The sequence below is a fragment of the Chlamydomonas reinhardtii genome (genome assembly GCF_000002595.2).
Source record: "Chlamydomonas reinhardtii strain CC-503 cw92 mt+ unplaced genomic scaffold scaffold_20, whole genome shotgun sequence".
In the NCBI taxonomy this organism is placed as follows: domain Eukaryota; kingdom Viridiplantae; phylum Chlorophyta; class Chlorophyceae; order Chlamydomonadales; family Chlamydomonadaceae; genus Chlamydomonas; species Chlamydomonas reinhardtii.
Window position 1 is genome coordinate 17,039 of NW_025061533.1, and position 15,720 is coordinate 32,758.

Below are 15,720 nucleotides of genomic sequence, written 5' to 3' on the forward strand. Positions count from 1 at the left end.
GCACCTCCGGCTCCGGCCCGCCCCGCAGCCATGCCGTGCCCGGCGCCAACACAGCAGGCGGGGGATTCGGGGCCCCAGCCGGCGGCACAGTCGCGGCTGGCGGAGCGGGAGGCGGAGTGGCAGCGTGCAGCGGCACAGCTGACCACCACGGCGGCGCAGCATTTCCACAATAACCCGGTGGCTCTGGACCCCTGGCTCCACCGCACCTCCGCGGCAGCCGGGCTGCAGAACACGCCGGCGAGAGAACTGCAGTCGTATGCGTCCCCGTCCCAGCAGTCGGGTGAGGGGCCGCGGCGGTCCGCGCGGCTGCAGGAGCAGGCGGCGGGAGGGGCGGGACCTAGCATTGGGCCTGCCACAGCGGCGGCGGCAGCAGCGGCGGCGGTGGAGGGCGACCCTCGCATGCCGCCCCCGGATGCGTCCCTTCTGCGGGGTACGTGGCGGAGGCTGTGGGACAGCCACGCCAGTCGGGGGGCAAAGGTGCTGGTGTACCGGCTGCAACATGCTTACCTGCCTTGCGGACTGTAAAGGGCGGGCAAGGGCATTCGGCCACGGGTGACCACGGGGTGCGGGGGGTTGGGGGCGCACTGTCCTCACCCCGCCTGCGGGCCACCTGGCCCGCGGGCGTGGGCCAGCCTGACGCACATCTTCCTGGAGTGTCCAGCTTATGCGCAGGCGAGGACGTGGCTGCAGCAGCTGTGGGCCTGCGTTGCGCCCCAGGCAGCGGCGCCGCCAGTGACGGACGCGGGCTTCATGCTGGGGGACCGCATGGGTATGTGGGCCTCAGGCCCGCGGGGGGCGGGCGCGCTGCTGTGGAGCACTTTGCGGGCCACCTTCTTGTACGCCGTCTGGTGTGCGTACTGGTCCCGCGAGCCTGCTAAGCAGACGTCGGAGCATGTGGTTCGGGAGGTGGTCAGCGAGCTGCGCAGGGTGATGCAGCTGCGTTTCACTGCCGCCACGCTAACCCCTGAAACCCTGTCGGCTCTGCCCACTCAGCTTCTCACCGCACAGCTCAAGGCGGCTAAGCTGGAGCACTTTGTTGCCATCTGGTCGGCGGGTGGCGCGCTTTGTGAAGCGAAGGAGGTTCAGGGTGGGTCACCGAAGTTGAACTTGCGGCTGACGCTTGCATCACCTGTGCAGGCCCCCTAGGTTTCCTTTTTGGCGGCGGTTCGTTCCAGGCGCTGGCGTGGCGTTTATCGTCATCAGCTTATCTGGCGCCCATGTGTTTTAGCTCTGGCTGGCGTCGCAGCGCCTGGGCAGCTGTGGGACTTCCTGCACAGCGTGTCTTGCAGCGGACTGGAGCCCGCTTAGTCAGCACCACATCTGGCCCGATTAGTTTTCTGCTTGTGTCTCCTCTGCTGGTTCTACTGGGGTGTTGCTTAAGCAACCGACTTGTGGGGGTGGGGTGGGTTTGGGCGGGGCGAGTGCGTAGCGCTGGTGTTTCTTTTTCTGGCGCGCGGTGGTGGTGGTTCTTGCGGTTAGGCTGTGGTGTAGGTTGGTGCTTGGGTTAGGTCTGGCGGTGTTTTTGTGCAACCCCTCCCGGGGGGCGGGGAAGCCAGCCTCCTGCTCTGTCTGCCGGGTCGGGGTGGGGTGGGGTGGGATGGATGGGGGTGGGTGGTTGGTGGCGGTTTTCGAGGTGTTTGTTTTCTGTTTTTCTTCTCTTTTCTTCTCTTCTTGCCCTGTCAGGGTTCTGGTCTCGGGGACCAGGCTGCTTTCAGGCAGCAGGGGGGCAGCGCGTCTGCCCCTGTTCAACCTTGTAAGGATGATTCCTCAAAAACAAAAATCCAGCGGCCGGTGATGAACGCGGTCTGCAGCTCATCCACAACTGCATCCAGGGCGGGCTGCAGGCGGGCGCTGACGGCCTTGGACACCATCTTGAAGTCGCAGTTGAGCAGCGCCCCTAGGTTTCCTTTTGGGCGGCGTTCCTTTCCAGGCGCTGGCGTGGCGTTTTATCGTCATCCGCTTATCTGGCGCCCATGTGTGTTAGCTCTGGCTGGCGTCGCAGCGCCTGGGCGGCTGTGGGACTTCCTGCGCAGCGCGTCTTGCAGCGGACTGGAGCCCGCTTAGTCATCAGCGCCACATCTGGCCCGTTTAGTTTTCTGCTTGTGTCTCCTCTGCCGGTTCTCCTGGGGTGTTGCTTAAGCAACCGACTTGTGGGGGTGGGGTGGGTTTGGGCGGGGCGAGTGCGTAGCGCTGGTGTTTTCTTTTCTGGCGCGCGGTGGTGGTGGTTCTTGCGGTTAGGCTGTGGTGTAGGTTGGTGCTTGGGTTAGGTCTGGCGGTGTTTTTGTGCAACCCCTCCCGGGGGGCGGGGAAGCCAGCCTCCTGCTCTGTCTGCCGGGTCGGGGTGGGGTGGGTGGGATGGATGGGGGTGGTTGGTGGCGGTCTCGAGGTGTTTGCTTTCTGTTTTCTTCTCTTTTCTTCTCTTCTTGCCCTGTCAGGGTTCTGGTCTCGGGGACCAGGCTGCTTTCCGGCAGTAGGGGGGCAGCGCGTCTGCCCCTGTTTAACCTTGTAAGGATGATTCCTCAAAACAAAAGCGTGATGGGCCGGTAGGCCGCCAGCTCGGCGCGGTCCAGGCTTTTGCCCTTGTAGATGAGCGTAATGATGCCCTCCCGCCAGGAAGCAGGCAGCGCCGCCGCCATTTCGCCGCCATCGTGGGCGTCTGCAGCGGCAACAAAGGCAGCGGCAGCAGCAGCACACAAGCGCGGGCCCAGCAGTGCCCAGAAGACCTTGTACACCTCGTACGGAACCCCGTCCGACCCAGGTGCTTTACCATTGGCGGAGCCAGCCAGCGCTGCCATCAGCTCGGCATCACTGAGGGCGCCGTCACCGGACCCCTCGCTCTGCGGCGGCGTGCAGATCCGCCGGAACCTTGCGGTCAATGGCCGCCAGAAGCTGTTGCTGCGACGCCATACAGACCGGCTGCACGCGGAACAGGCCGGTGGGGCTGGTGCTGCTGTACATGGCTGCGGCGGCTGCGGAGACAGTGTTGTGCGTGCCCGGCCCCGTGAGCGCCACAGGCGCCGGTTGCCCCGGCACCTTCAAGTGCGTGATGGGCTCCTGCGCGCCGGCTGCTGGCTCGTCAGCCTGCCGATGGAACCAGCGAGTGCCCCGCTCCCCATGCTCCTCCATCAGTGCAGCGCGGGCATTGTGGCTGGCCGCTGCGGCAGCTGCCCGCTCCTCCCGCACCGCCAAGTTGGCCATGGCCGCAGCCTGACGCTGCGCGGCGCTGGCACCAGGCCGGTCGGCCAGGGCAGCGGCCGTGTCTGCGGCCAGCACCACGCCATGCAGCCCATCCCGGGTCTGGCGTGCATGCCGACGGTGGATGCTGGTGGCGGCCTCCCGCAAGAAGAACTTGTCCGACTCCCATTGCGTGCAAGCGCCGTCACCTGTACTGGCCACGGGATTTGCGGCAACGTGCGCCTCCAAGCGCTGCTCGAGCTCCAAACGCAGCGAGATGAGCCCCTTTACTTTACTTTACTTTACTTTACTCTCTTCTCTTGCTATCCTTGCATCCTCTTTTCCTTCTGCACAGCTTTGAAACAGTCGACGTCATTTCTCTCGCGCTGTTTGACTTGCTTCCTTTTGTTTTAGGCTTCTTAAGGCCTACGAACCACTGTGAAGCAGTTTGCATTTGTGGGCGTCCTCGTTTTTTGTCAGTCCACTTTGCAGCTGTAGCGCGACACTCCCTCTCCAGCGCCCTTCAGCCTATGCCGGCTTGTGCTTTGGAACTCGACACCGCTATGGAATAGGATTCTGGCGGTCCAGGAGCGTCGCCGTGGAGTTGGCGACATTTCGCTTGTCAGCATTTTAACATCTCGGCGAGCACCACACTTCACCAGCTTGGAGCAGGAGGCGTATCAACCTCTGTGGTTGGTCATTTGCATCCGCGTGTGCAGCAGGGTGCTTTGGGTGTGGCGGTCGGGGGAGCCCTGCAGCACTTGGGTGTTTTTTTGGGGTGTGGCTCGTCTTCGTGCCCTTGTTGCCTGGTGCCTGGATGCCTGGCGCCCGCCCTGCTGTGATGCCCTGTGAGTGCTGATCCTGGGCAGCTATGCAGTTGCTGGGTGATCCTGGTCGGTTCCGCCTGGTGTCTCAGCGCAGCCAAGACACCAGGGGCCAACGCCAGCCATACAGCACACCCACACACAGCGCGGCCACAGCAGCACATGCCGTGCCGTGTGGGGGGCCTGCCTTTGGGCATCGCCGCCCACTGCCAGGCTTGGCAGCGGACAGCACCCCTGCAGGTGGGGGCAACGCTGCCAGCCCGTTCTTCAGCCCCGGGCTGCAGCTCCACCTTGCCCTGTCCACGCATAGCCTGGCGCACGGAGTGCAGGACCTGACGACGCAGCCTCAGGGCCCCAGCCTGCCTACCTACCCAGTCCTTCTGGTGGGTGCCACCACGGGGCTCCCAGAGGGCGAGCAGCTGTCCTCAGCCGGCGTCCGGGAGGTGACCAGTGCTGCCCTGTCAGTGCTGGACACCATGTGCAGGCAGGGCAACCAGCCGCAGCTCTTGCAGGGCCACTCTCTGCACAGCACAGGCCGCCCCTCCCGCACGTTTGCGGGGCTGGCCTTCAGCCGGCGCGCGACCAGCGCCAGCAAAGCAGCCTTCACAGCGGAGCTCATGCGCAAGTCGCCGCTGGCGGTACCGCTCCAGCGCGGTCAGGCTGTCCTCACGGTTCACGTGCCAGTGGACACCCGGCCCATCATTCCGGGCACCTACACCGTCACGGTCAAGATGGTAGGGGGCCCTGTGTGGGGGGCTTTCCGCGGTCGCACCGTTTTGGTGCTGCAGGCAGGCGGCTATCCCACCACCTCGGACCCCTCTAACCTGACATGTGCTTATGTGGTCTCAGAGCAGTGCGCCAAATCGGTGGGCCCCAAGGGGGAGCCCCAGGCCCCCGCAGGCCAGGGCATCACCAACCACATCTTTGCCTGTGTGCGGGGCCCCAGCTGGGACCCGCAGCTCTCTCACCTGCACTGTGCCAAGTTTGAGATGCCCGGTGAGGAGCCCATGCAGGTGGAAGTCCGTGGCGCCCCCCAGGCGGCTGGGGCGGCCACGACAGCTGCGGCAGGCAGCCCTGCTCCGGCTGCAGCCAGGGTCGCCGACCTGGGTGGCAACACCTTGGGTGTGGCGAGGCCCGCGGCTGCCATGGCGACCGCAGCGGCCATCGTTGACCACGTGGGGGACGTGCAGATGCAGGAGGCGGCGGGTTTGGGTGACGTGGCGGCTGCAGCTGGTGGCGCCAGCGGGCCACACAGCGGGGCCCCGCCCCCGCTGCCAGTTCTGGTGGCGGGGCGAAGCAACCGTGCTGCTGCGGCTGCCCTGCGGGCCGCGCTGCAGCAGCAGCCCTCTTCACAGCAGTGGGTGACAGCGGGAGGGCTTAGCGGGGTCCAGCCGGCAGCAGGCGTGGGGGGGCCGCCGGCGGCCAGGCCTCGCCCTGCCGGTGCTTTTTTTTTTGAGGAATCATCCTTACAAGGTTGAACAGGGGCAGACGCGCTGCCCCCCTGCTGCCTGAAAGCAGCCTGGTCCCCGAGACCAGAACCCTGACAGGGCAAGAAGAGAAGAAAAGAAAAGAAAAACAGAAAACAAACACCTCGAAAAACCGCCACCAACCACCCATCCATCCCACCCCACCCCACCCCGACCCGGCAGACAGAGCAGGAGGCTGGCCCCCCCGCTCCCCGGGAGGGGTTGCACAAAAACACCGCCAGACCTAACCCAAGCACCAACCTACACCACAGCCTAACCGCAAGAACCACCACCACCGCGCGCCAGAAAGGAAAACACCAGTGCTACCAACACTCGACCCGCCGTAACCCACCCCACCCCCACAAGTCGGTTGCTTGAGCAACACCCCAGGAGAACTGGCAGAGGAGACACAAGCAGAAAACTAAACGGGCCAGATGTGGCGCTGACTAATCGGGCTCCAGCCCGCTGCAAGACGCGCTGTGCAGGAAGGCCCACAGCCGCCCAGGCGCTGCGACGCCAGCCAGAGCTATGACACATGGGGCGCCAGATAAGCTGATGACGATAATACGCCACGCCAGCGCCTGGAAAGAAACGCCGCCCAAAAGGAAACCTAGGGGGCCTGCACAGGGGATGCAAGCGTCAGCCGCAAGTGCAACTTCGGCCCGGCGGTGCTGGGCCGGCTGGCGTGCAGCAGCAGCACAGTGGCGCTCCCGCGCCACGGCCGCCCTTGGATCAGCAGGCAGCCGCTGGGCAGGATCAGGAGCAGACCGCTGTGATGCAGCGGTACTTGGCCGAGCTGGCGGACCTCAATCTCCAGCGGCAACGGCGGTTACAGGAACAGCAACAGCAGCAGCAGCAGCTGCAGCGCCAGGGGCAGTCGCCCAGGCCCCGGACCGGCTCCCAGGTTGTGGTCCTGGCCACGCGGGGGGGGCAGGACGGGGCGGGCGGTGGCCCTGGCGTGGCGGCGTCACGGCATGGGCAACGTGTTGACATAGTTGACCACGTGGGGGACGTGCAGATGCAGGAGGCGGCGGGTGTGGGTGACGCAGGAGCTGCCGCTGGTGGCGCCTGCGGACCACCCGCCGTGGCCTCACCCTCGCTGCCAGCTCTGGTGGCGGGGGGAAGCACCCGTTCTGCTGCGGCTACCCTAAGGGCCGAGCGACAGCAGCAGCCCTCTTCACAGCAGTGGGTGACAGCGGGAGGGCTTAGCGGGGTCCAGCCGGCAGCAGGCGTGGGGGGGCCGCCGGCGGTCAGGCGTCGTACTGCCTGTGCTGGGTCGGCTGGCGCGCAGCAGCAGCCCAGTGGGGCTCCCGCGCCACAGCCGCCCTTTGATCAGCGGGCGGCCGCCAGGATTTCGTTAAGGCTTCGAGAGATCCTGGGTTCGAATCCCGGTCACCCCACCAGGAAGGGCCCTGGTTTACCAAAACCCATCCACACCTTGGTGGTGTGTAGACCCCCCCTGTGGTGCAGGGAGTCTCTGGGGTACAGGCTGGAGCTCTGGGCCTGCAACTGGAGAGCTTTCAAGTTCAAGATCCAAGATTCAAGTGGAGCTCTGGGCCTGTCAACTGGAGAGCTCTAGATGATCTGTGTGGTCATGGCAGTGGCTGTAGTTGTCACCTAGCTGTTGAGAACTCCAGTAGGTGTGTGGTGTCACCTAGCTGTTGAGGTTTCCAGTAGGTGTGTGGTGGTACAAACTTCTCTTCTCTTCTCTTCTCTGATCTCTGGCCCTATCGAGGTTCTGTGATATGATCCAGGCTGCCTTGGCAGTAGGGTGGTAGTGCGTCTACCACCGCAACCTTGTAAGGATGACTTAAAAAAAAAAAAAAAGGCAGGATCAGGAGCAGACCGCTGTGATGCAGCGGTACTTGGCCTACATGGCGGACCTCCATCTCCAGCAGCAACGGCGGGTACAGCAACAGCAGCAGCAGGAGCAGCAGCGCCAGGTGCAGCCGCCCAGGCCCCGGACCGGCTCCCGGTTTGAGGTCCTGGCCACGCTGGGGGGACAGGACGGGGCGGGCGATGGCGCTGCCACGGCGGCGCCCGGGCGTGGGCGACGGGTGCAACCAGCCGCGCACGCACCGCCGCCACCGCTGCAGCAACAGCCCCGCTCCAAAGGGCGCGGTGGCCCCGCCCAGCTCCCGCAGCAGAGGGCAGGGCGCTTGGGCGGCGGGCTGCCTCCCCCGCAGGACGGTGCTAGCTCGCCGCCGCGCGTGCCCACTGGGCGGCCGACCGGGGGACAGCAGGCTGGTGGGGGCAAAGGGTTGGGGCGCCAGGGTGGAGGAGTGGGGCGGGCAGTGCCCCAGCCGCTACCCCAGGCGCGGCCGCCACTGCAAACGTCACAACCGGCGGGTGGTGGTAAGGGCAGGGACAGGGGCCTGGGCGCGCCGGCTGGGGGTTCGGCCGACACGGCTGGGCGCGCTGGTGGGGGTGCGGGCAGTGAGGCAGAGTACGGGGCCGTTTGCCTGACCCGGGACACGTGCGTTGCCATCGGCTCTGACCTCGTGACGCACCAGAACCGCTGCGCAGATGTGCAGGGGTTTGAGTGGGCGCAGCTGGGCCACGACACGCTTGGTGGCCGCCTCCTCGCCTACCTCCGTGACCAGGGCGCCACCGTACCGGACTGGGCTGTCTGCCGCGTGCCGGCCGGCCGTACCGCCGTCCTGGCACAGCTGCACGACGAGTTCACTGGCTGGTGGCGCCTATACTCAGCCCAGCCTGCAGACACGCCCCTGCCCTCTGATGTGACGGAGCAGCTGGATGACGCCGCGCAGCAGGTGCAGACGGCCTACATGGACTACGTGCTCCTAGACGCCCGCACCCTGCGGTCCGCTAAGCGTGGGCTGGCGGACCCCGGCGGGGCCAGCGGACCCAGCCGCCGGCAACGCCAGCACCGCAGCCGCAGTACCTCCAGCCTCATGAGCCTGGGCAGCGCTCCGTTGCACCCCGGCGGCGCCAGCTCAGGTGCCGCTAGCATGAGCACCAGCAGCGGCGGCGCGCCCCCCAGCCAGGGTGGCGACCGCCGCAGCAAACGCCACAGCAGCAACAGCAACCGCACCCGCCACGGCGCTGCCGTGGCCGGCGGGGGCTCATAATGCGGCCACCAGTGGGAGCGGCGAACCTTCGGCTGCTGACAGTGAATGTCAACGGCCTGGGCTCGCCGCTCAAGGCGCGGGCGCTGGTCTCGCACCTGCAGCAAGTTGGGGCGGATGTGGCGATGGTGCAGGAGACCCACGCTACTGACACGACGGTGCTGGAGTCTTGCCTTCGTGCCGCGCAGGGGGCGTGCCTTCCGTGGCGCCACTGCCTTGCTGCCAGCCCGGCAGCGTCGCCCCACTCCTGTGGGACGGCTATCCTGGCGCGGAGTCGGCTGTCCCTTCCAGGCTGCGTACTGCAGCCGCCGTCAACGGATGCGGCGGGCCGTGTGGTATGTTGGGATTGGGACGTGGGTCACCTGCGCCTGCGCTTCGTGTGTGTGTATGCGCCCACGGCCGTGGCGGACAAGCCTGCTTTCTTTGCCGGGCTGCATACCCACCTGGCCTCGGACAGGGTGCTTGTTGTCGGTGGGGACTGGAACTGTGTCACCGATGCCAGTCAGGAGGCGGCCCCTAGCCCATCACGTGCTGCAGGTGCCCCGCAACTTGCCAGCCTCCTCGCCCAGTTCAGTCTGGTGGACCCTTGGGCGAGCAAGCGTGGCGGCGCCAAGGGCTACACGCATCCGGCCACGCCCAAGCCGGCCACTCCCGCACGCCTGGATCGGTGGTATGTCAGTGCCGCCGCGGCGCCGTGGGTGGTGGATGTCGCTCGCACGTATGGGGCGCCTGGGGACCACAACGGTGTGCTGCTCACCCTGTCCTTGCCCGACCTGCCACATGCGCACCGGGAGCAGTGGCGCTTCCCCACATACCTGCTGTTTCACCCCTCGCTGCGTCTGGAGCTCGAGCAGCGCTTGGAGGCGCACGTTGCCGCAAATCCTGTGACCAGTACAGGTGACGGCGATTGCACGCAATGGGAGGCGGACAAGTTCTTCTTGCGGGAGGCCGCCACCAGCATCCACCGTCGGCATGCACGCCAGACCCGGGACGGGCTGCATGGCGTGGTGCTGGCCGCAGACGCGGCCGCTGCCCTGGCCGACCGGCCGGGTGCCAGCGCCGCGCAGCGTCAGGCTGCGGCCATGGCCAACTTGGCGGTGTGGGAGGAGCGGGCAGCTGCCGCAGCGGCCAGCCACAATGCCCGCGCTGCACTGATGGAGGAGCATGGGGAGCGGGGCACTCGCTGGTTCCATCGGCAGGCTGACGAGCCAGCAGCCGGCGCGCAGGAGCCCATCACGCACTTGAAGGTGCCGGGGCAACCGGCGCCTGTGGCGCTCACGGGGCCGGGCACGCGCAACACTGTCTCCGCAGCCGCTGCAGCCATGTACAGCAGCACCACTTTACTTTACTTTACTTTACTTTACTCTCTTCTCTTGCTATTCTTGCATCCTCTTTTCCTTCTGCACAGCTTTGAAACAGTCGACGTCATTTCTCTCGCGCTGTTTGACTTGCTTCCTTTTGTTTTAGGCTTCTTAAGGCCTACGAACCACTGTGAAGCAGTTTGCATTTGTGGGCGTCCTCGTTTTTCGTCAGTCCACTTTGCAGCTGTAGCGCGACACTCCCTCTCCAGCGCCCTTCAGCCTATGCCGGCTTGTGCTTTGGAACTCGACACCGCTATGGAATAGGATTCTGGCGGTCCAGGAGCGTCGCCGTGGAGTTGGCGACATTTCGCTTGTCAGCATTTTAACATCTCGGCGAGCACCACACTTCACCAGCTTGGAGCAGGCGGCGTATCAACCTTTGTGGTTGGTCATTTGCATCCGCGCGTGCAGCAGGGTGCTTTGGGTGTGGCAGTCGGGGGCGCCCTGCAGCACTTGGCTGTTTTTTTGGGGTGTGGCTCGTCTTCGTGCCCTTGTTGCCTGGTGCATGGTTGCCTGGCGCCCGCCCTGCTGTGATGCCCTGTGAGTGCTGATCCTGGGCAGCTATGCAGTTGCTGGGTGATCCTGGTCGGTTCCGCCTGGTGTCTCAGCGCAGCCAAGACACCAGGGGCCAACGCCAGCCATACAGCACACCCACACACAGCGCGGCCACAGCAGCACATGCCGTGCCGTGTGGGGGGCCTGCCTTTGGGCATCGCCGCCCACTGCCAGGCTTGGCAGCGGACAGCACCCCTGCTGGTGGGGGCAACGCTGCCAGCCCGTTCTTCAGCCCCGGGCTGCAGCTCCACCTTGCCCTGTCCACGCATAGCCTGGCGCACGGAGTGCAGGACCTGACGACGCAGCCTCAGGGCCCCAGCCTGCCTACCTACCCAGTCCTTCTGGTGGGTGCCACCACGGGGCTCCCAGAGGGCGAGCAGCTGTCCTCAGCCAGCGTCCGGGAAGTGACCAGTGCTGCCCTGTCAGTGCTGGACACCATGTGCCGGCAGGGCAACCAGCCGCAGCTCTTGCAGGGCCACTCTCTGCACAGCACAGGCCACCCCTCCCGCACGCTTGCGGGGCTGGCCTTCAGCCGGCGCGCGACCAGCGCCAGCAAAGCAGCCTTCACAGCGGAGCTCATGCGCAAGTCGCCGCTGGCGGTACCACTCCAGCGCGGTCAGGCTGTCCTCACGGTTCACGTGCCAGTGGACACCCGGCCCATCATTCCGGGCACCTACACCGTCACGGTCAAGATGGTAGGGGGCCCTGTGTGGGGGGCTTTCCGTGGTCGCACCGATTTGGTGCTGCAGGCGGGTGGCTATCCCACCACCTCGGACCCCTCTAACCTGACATGTGCTTATGTGGTCTCAGAGCAGTGCGCCAAATCGGTGGGCCCCAAGGGGGAGCCCCAGGCCCCCGCAGGCCAGGGCATCACCAACCACATCTTTGCCTGTGTGCGGGGCCCCATCTGGGACCCGCAGCTCTCTCACCTGCACTGTGCCAAGTTTGAGATGCCCGGTGAGGAGCCCATGCAGGTGGAGGTCCGTGGCGCCCCCCAGGCGGCTGGGACGGCCACGACAGCTGTGGCAGGCAGCCCTGCTCCGGCTGCAGCCGGGGTCGCCGACCTGGGTGGCAACACCTTGGGTGTGGCGAGGCCCGCGGCTGCCATGGCGACCGCAGCGGACATTGTTGACCACGTGGGGGACGTGCAGATGCAGGAGGCGGCGGGTTTGGGTGACGCGGCGGCTGCAGCTGGTGGCGCCAGCGGGCCACACAGCGGGGCCCTGCCCCCGCTGCCAGTTCTGGTGGCGGGGGGAAGCAACCGTGCTGCTGCAGCTGCCCTGCGGGCCGCGCTGCAGCAGCAGCCCTCTTCACAGCAGCGGGTGACAGCGGGAGGGCTTAGCGGGGTCCAGCCGGCGGCATGTGTGGGGGGGCCGCTGGCGGCCGGGCCTCGCCCTGCCGGTGCTGGGCCGGCTGGCGTGCAGCAGCAGCCCAGTGGGGCTCCCGCGCCACTGCCACCCTTGGATCAGCGGGCAGCCGCCGGGCAGGATCAGGAGCAGACTGCTGTGATGCGGCGGTACTTGGCCGAGCTGGCGGACCTCAATCTTCAGCGGCAACAGCGGTTACAGCAGCAGCAGCAGCAGGAGCTGCAGCGCCAGGGGCAGTCACCCAGGCCCCGGACCGGCTCCCAGGTTATGGTCCTGGCCACGCTGGGGGGACAGGACGGGGCGGGCGGTGGCGCTGGCAGGGCGGCGTCACGGCGTGGGCAACGTGTTGACGTAGTTGACCACATGGGGGACGTTCAGATGCAGGAGGCGGCGGGTTTGGGTGACGCAGCGGCTGCCGCGGGTGGCGTCAGCGGACCACCCGCTGTGGCCTCGCCCTCGCTGCTAGCTCTGATGGCGGGGGGAAGCACCCGGGCTGCTGCGGCTCCCCTGAGGGCCGAGCGGCAGCAGCATCCCTCTTCACAGCAGCGGGTGGCAGCGGGAGGGCTTAGCGGGGGGCAGCCGTCAGCAGGCGTGGGGGGGCCGCCGGCGGCCAGGCGTCGCACGGCCGATGCTGGGCCGGCTGGCGTGCAGCAGCAGCCCAGTGGGGCTCCCGCGCCGCAGCTGCCCTTTGATCAGCGGGCAGCCGCCAGGCAGGATCAGCAGCTGACAGCTGCGATGCAGCGGTACTTGGCCCACAAGGCGGACCTCCATCTCCAGCAGCAACGGCGGGTACAGCAACAGCAGCAGCAGGAGCAGCAGTGCCAGGTGCAGCCGCCCAGGCCCCGGACCGGCTCCCGGTTTGAGGTGTTGGCCACGCTGGGGGGACAGGACGGGGCGGGCGATGGCGCTGCCACGGCGGCGCCCGGGCGTGGGCGACGGGTGCAACCAGCCGCGCACGCACCGCCACCGCCGCCGCAGCAACAGCCCCGCTCCAAAGGGCGCGGTGGCCCCGCCCAGCTCCCGCAGCAGAGGGCAGGGCGCTTGGGCGGCGGGCTGCCTCCCCCGCAGGACGGTGCTAGCTCGCCGCCGCGCGTGCCCACTGGGCGGCCGGCCGGGGGACAGCAGGCTGGTGGGGGCAGCGGGTCGGGGCGCCAGGGTGGAGGAGCGGGACAGGCAGTGCCCCAGCCGCCGCCCCAGGCGCGGCCGCCACTGCAGACGTCACAACCGGCGGGTGGTGGTAAGGGCAGGGGCAGGGGCCTGGGCGCGCCGGCTGGGGTTTCGGCCGACACGGCTGGGCGCGCGGGTGGGGGTGCGGGCAGTGAGGCGGAGTACGGGGCCGTTAGCCTGACCCGGGACATGTGTGTTGCCATCGGCTCTGACCTCGTGACGCACCAGAACCGCTGCGCAGATGTGCAGGGGTATGAGTGGGTGCAGCTGGGCCACGACACGCTTGGTGGCCGCCTCCTCGCCTACCTCCGTGACCAGGGCGCCACCGTACCGGACTGGGCCGTCTGCCGCGTGCCGGCTGGCCGTACCGCCGTCCTGGCACAGCTGCACGACGAGTTCACTGGCTGGTGGCGCCTATACTCAGCCCAGCCTGCAGACACGCCCCTGCCCTCTGATGTGACGGAGCAGCTGGATGACGCCGCGCAGCAGGTGCAGACGGCCTACATGGACTACGTGCTCCTAGACGCCCGCACCCTGCGGTCCGCTAAGCGTGGGCTGGCGGACCCCGGCGGGGCCAGCGGACCCAGCCGCCGGCAACGCCAGCACCGCAGCCGCAGTACCTCCAGCCTCATGAGCCTGGGCAGCGCTCCGTTGCACCCCGGCGGCGCCAGCTCAGGTGCCGCTAGCATGAGCACCAGCAGCGGCGGCGCGCCCCCCAGCCAGGGTGGCGACCGCCGCAGCAAACGCCACAGCAGCAACAGCAACCGCACCCGCCACGGCGCTGCCGTGGCCGGCGGGGGCTCATAATGCGGCCACCAGTGGGAGCGGCGAACCTTCGGCTGCTGACAGTGAATGTCAACGGCCTGGGCTCGCCGCTCAAGGCGCGGGCGCTGGTCTCGCACCTGCAGCAAGTTGGGGCGGATGTGGCGATGGTGCAGGAGACCCACGCTACTGACACGACGGTGCTGGAGTCTTGCCTTCGTGCCGCGCAGGGGGCGTGCCTTCCGTGGCGCCACTGCCTTGCTGCCAGCCCGGCAGCGTCGCCCCACTCCTGTGGGACGGCTATCCTGGCGCGGAGTCGGCTGTCCCTTCCAGGCTGCGTACTGCAGCCGCCGTCAACGGATGCGGCGGGCCGTGTGGTATGTTGGGATTGGGACGTGGGTCACCTGCGCCTGCGCTTCGTGTGTGTGTATGCGCCCACGGCCGTGGCGGACAAGCCTGCTTTCTTTGCCGGGCTGCATACCCACCTGGCCTCGGACAGGGTGCTTGTTGTCGGTGGGGACTGGAACTGTGTCACCGATGCCAGTCAGGAGGCGGCCCCTAGCCCATCACGTGCTGCAGGTGCCCCGCAACTTGCCAGCCTCCTCGCCCAGTTCAGTCTGGTGGACCCTTGGGCGAGCAAGCGTGGCGGCGCCAAGGGCTACACGCATCCGGCCACGCCCAAGCCGGCCACTCCCGCACGCCTGGATCGGTGGTATGTCAGTGCCGCCGCGGCGCCGTGGGTGGTGGATGTCGCTCGCACGTATGGGGCGCCTGGGGACCACAACGGTGTGCTGCTCACCCTGTCCTTGCCCGACCTGCCACATGCGCACCGGGAGCAGTGGCGCTTCCCCACATACCTGCTGTTTCACCCCTCGCTGCGTCTGGAGCTCGAGCAGCGCTTGGAGGCGCACGTTGCCGCAAATCCTGTGACCAGTACAGGTGACGGCGATTGCACGCAATGGGAGGCGGACAAGTTCTTCTTGCGGGAGGCCGCCACCAGCATCCACCGTCGGCATGCACGCCAGACCCGGGACGGGCTGCATGGCGTGGTGCTGGCCGCAGACGCGGCCGCTGCCCTGGCCGACCGGCCGGGTGCCAGCGCCGCGCAGCGTCAGGCTGCGGCCATGGCCAACTTGGCGGTGTGGGAGGAGCGGGCAGCTGCCGCAGCGGCCAGCCACAATGCCCGCGCTGCACTGATGGAGGAGCATGGGGAGCGGGGCACTCGCTGGTTCCATCGGCAGGCTGACGAGCCAGCAGCCGGCGCGCAGGAGCCCATCACGCACTTGAAGGTGCCGGGGCAACCGGCGCCTGTGGCGCTCACGGGGCCGGGCACGCGCAACACTGTCTCCGCAGCCGCTGCAGCCATGTACAGCAGCACCACTTTACTTTACTTTACTTTACTTTACTCTCTTCTCTTGCTATTCTTGCATCCTCTTTTCCTTCTGCACAGCTTTGAAACAGTCGACGTCATTTCTCTCGCGCTGTTTGACTTGCTTCCTTTTGTTTTAGGCTTCTTAAGGCCTACGAACCACTGTGAAGCAGTTTGCATTTGTGGGCGTCCTCGTTTTTCGTCAGTCCACTTTGCAGCTGTAGCGCGACACTCCCTCTCCAGCGCCCTTCAGCCTATGCCGGCTTGTGCTTTGGAACTCGACACCGCTATGGAATAGGATTCTGGCGGTCCAGGAGCGTCGCCGTGGAGTTGGCGACATTTCGCTTGTCAGCATTTTAACATCTCGGCGAGCACCACACTTCACCAGCTTGGAGCAGGCGGCGTATCAACCTTTGTGGTTGGTCATTTGCATCCGCGCGTGCAGCAGGGTGCTTTGGGTGTGGCAGTCGGGGGCGCCCTGCAGCACTTGGCTGTTTTTTTGGGGTGTGGCTCGTCTTCGTGCCCTTGTTGCCTGGTGCATGGTTGCCTGGCGCCCGCCCTGCTGTGATGCCCTGTGAGTGCTATC

General features: G+C 66.8%; 4 protein-coding genes across 4 annotated transcripts; 3 read left to right on the plus strand and 1 right to left on the minus strand.

Moving 5' to 3' along the window:
- Nucleotides 1-2,501: 2,501 nt before the first annotated feature.
- On the minus strand, nucleotides 2,502-3,227 carry CHLRE_20g751497v5 (uncharacterized protein). Its single transcript, XM_043072870.1, has 2 exons — nucleotides 2,914-3,227; nucleotides 2,502-2,837 (listed from the first exon to the last, which is right to left on the minus strand). The coding sequence occupies exons 1-2, from the start codon at nucleotides 3,196-3,198 to the stop codon at nucleotides 2,520-2,522; spliced, it is 603 nt and encodes a 200-aa protein (XP_042914200.1). The 5' UTR covers nucleotides 3,199-3,227; the 3' UTR covers nucleotides 2,502-2,519.
- Nucleotides 3,228-3,397: 170 nt separating this feature from the next.
- On the plus strand, nucleotides 3,398-6,029 carry CHLRE_20g751547v5 (uncharacterized protein). The gene is made up of 3 exons (XM_043072871.1): nucleotides 3,398-4,022; nucleotides 4,212-5,359; nucleotides 5,737-6,029. Exons 1-3 carry the CDS (start codon nucleotides 3,992-3,994, stop codon nucleotides 5,809-5,811), a joined length of 1,254 nt encoding a protein of 417 aa, XP_042914201.1. The 5' UTR covers nucleotides 3,398-3,991; the 3' UTR covers nucleotides 5,812-6,029.
- A 1,258-nt stretch (nucleotides 6,030-7,287) lies between these two features.
- Nucleotides 7,288-8,709, plus strand: CHLRE_20g751597v5 (uncharacterized protein). The gene has a single exon (XM_043072872.1). The coding sequence runs from the start codon at nucleotides 7,339-7,341 to the stop codon at nucleotides 8,554-8,556; it is 1,218 nt and encodes a 405-aa protein (XP_042914202.1). The 5' UTR covers nucleotides 7,288-7,338; the 3' UTR covers nucleotides 8,557-8,709.
- Nucleotides 8,710-9,937: 1,228 nt separating this feature from the next.
- Nucleotides 9,938-15,659, plus strand: CHLRE_20g751647v5 (uncharacterized protein). Its single transcript, XM_043072873.1, has 4 exons — nucleotides 9,938-10,454; nucleotides 10,644-13,679; nucleotides 13,853-15,054; nucleotides 15,216-15,659. Exons 1-4 carry the CDS (start codon nucleotides 10,448-10,450, stop codon nucleotides 15,219-15,221), a joined length of 4,251 nt encoding a protein of 1,416 aa, XP_042914203.1. The 5' UTR covers nucleotides 9,938-10,447; the 3' UTR covers nucleotides 15,222-15,659.
- Nucleotides 15,660-15,720: the final 61 nt, after the last annotated feature.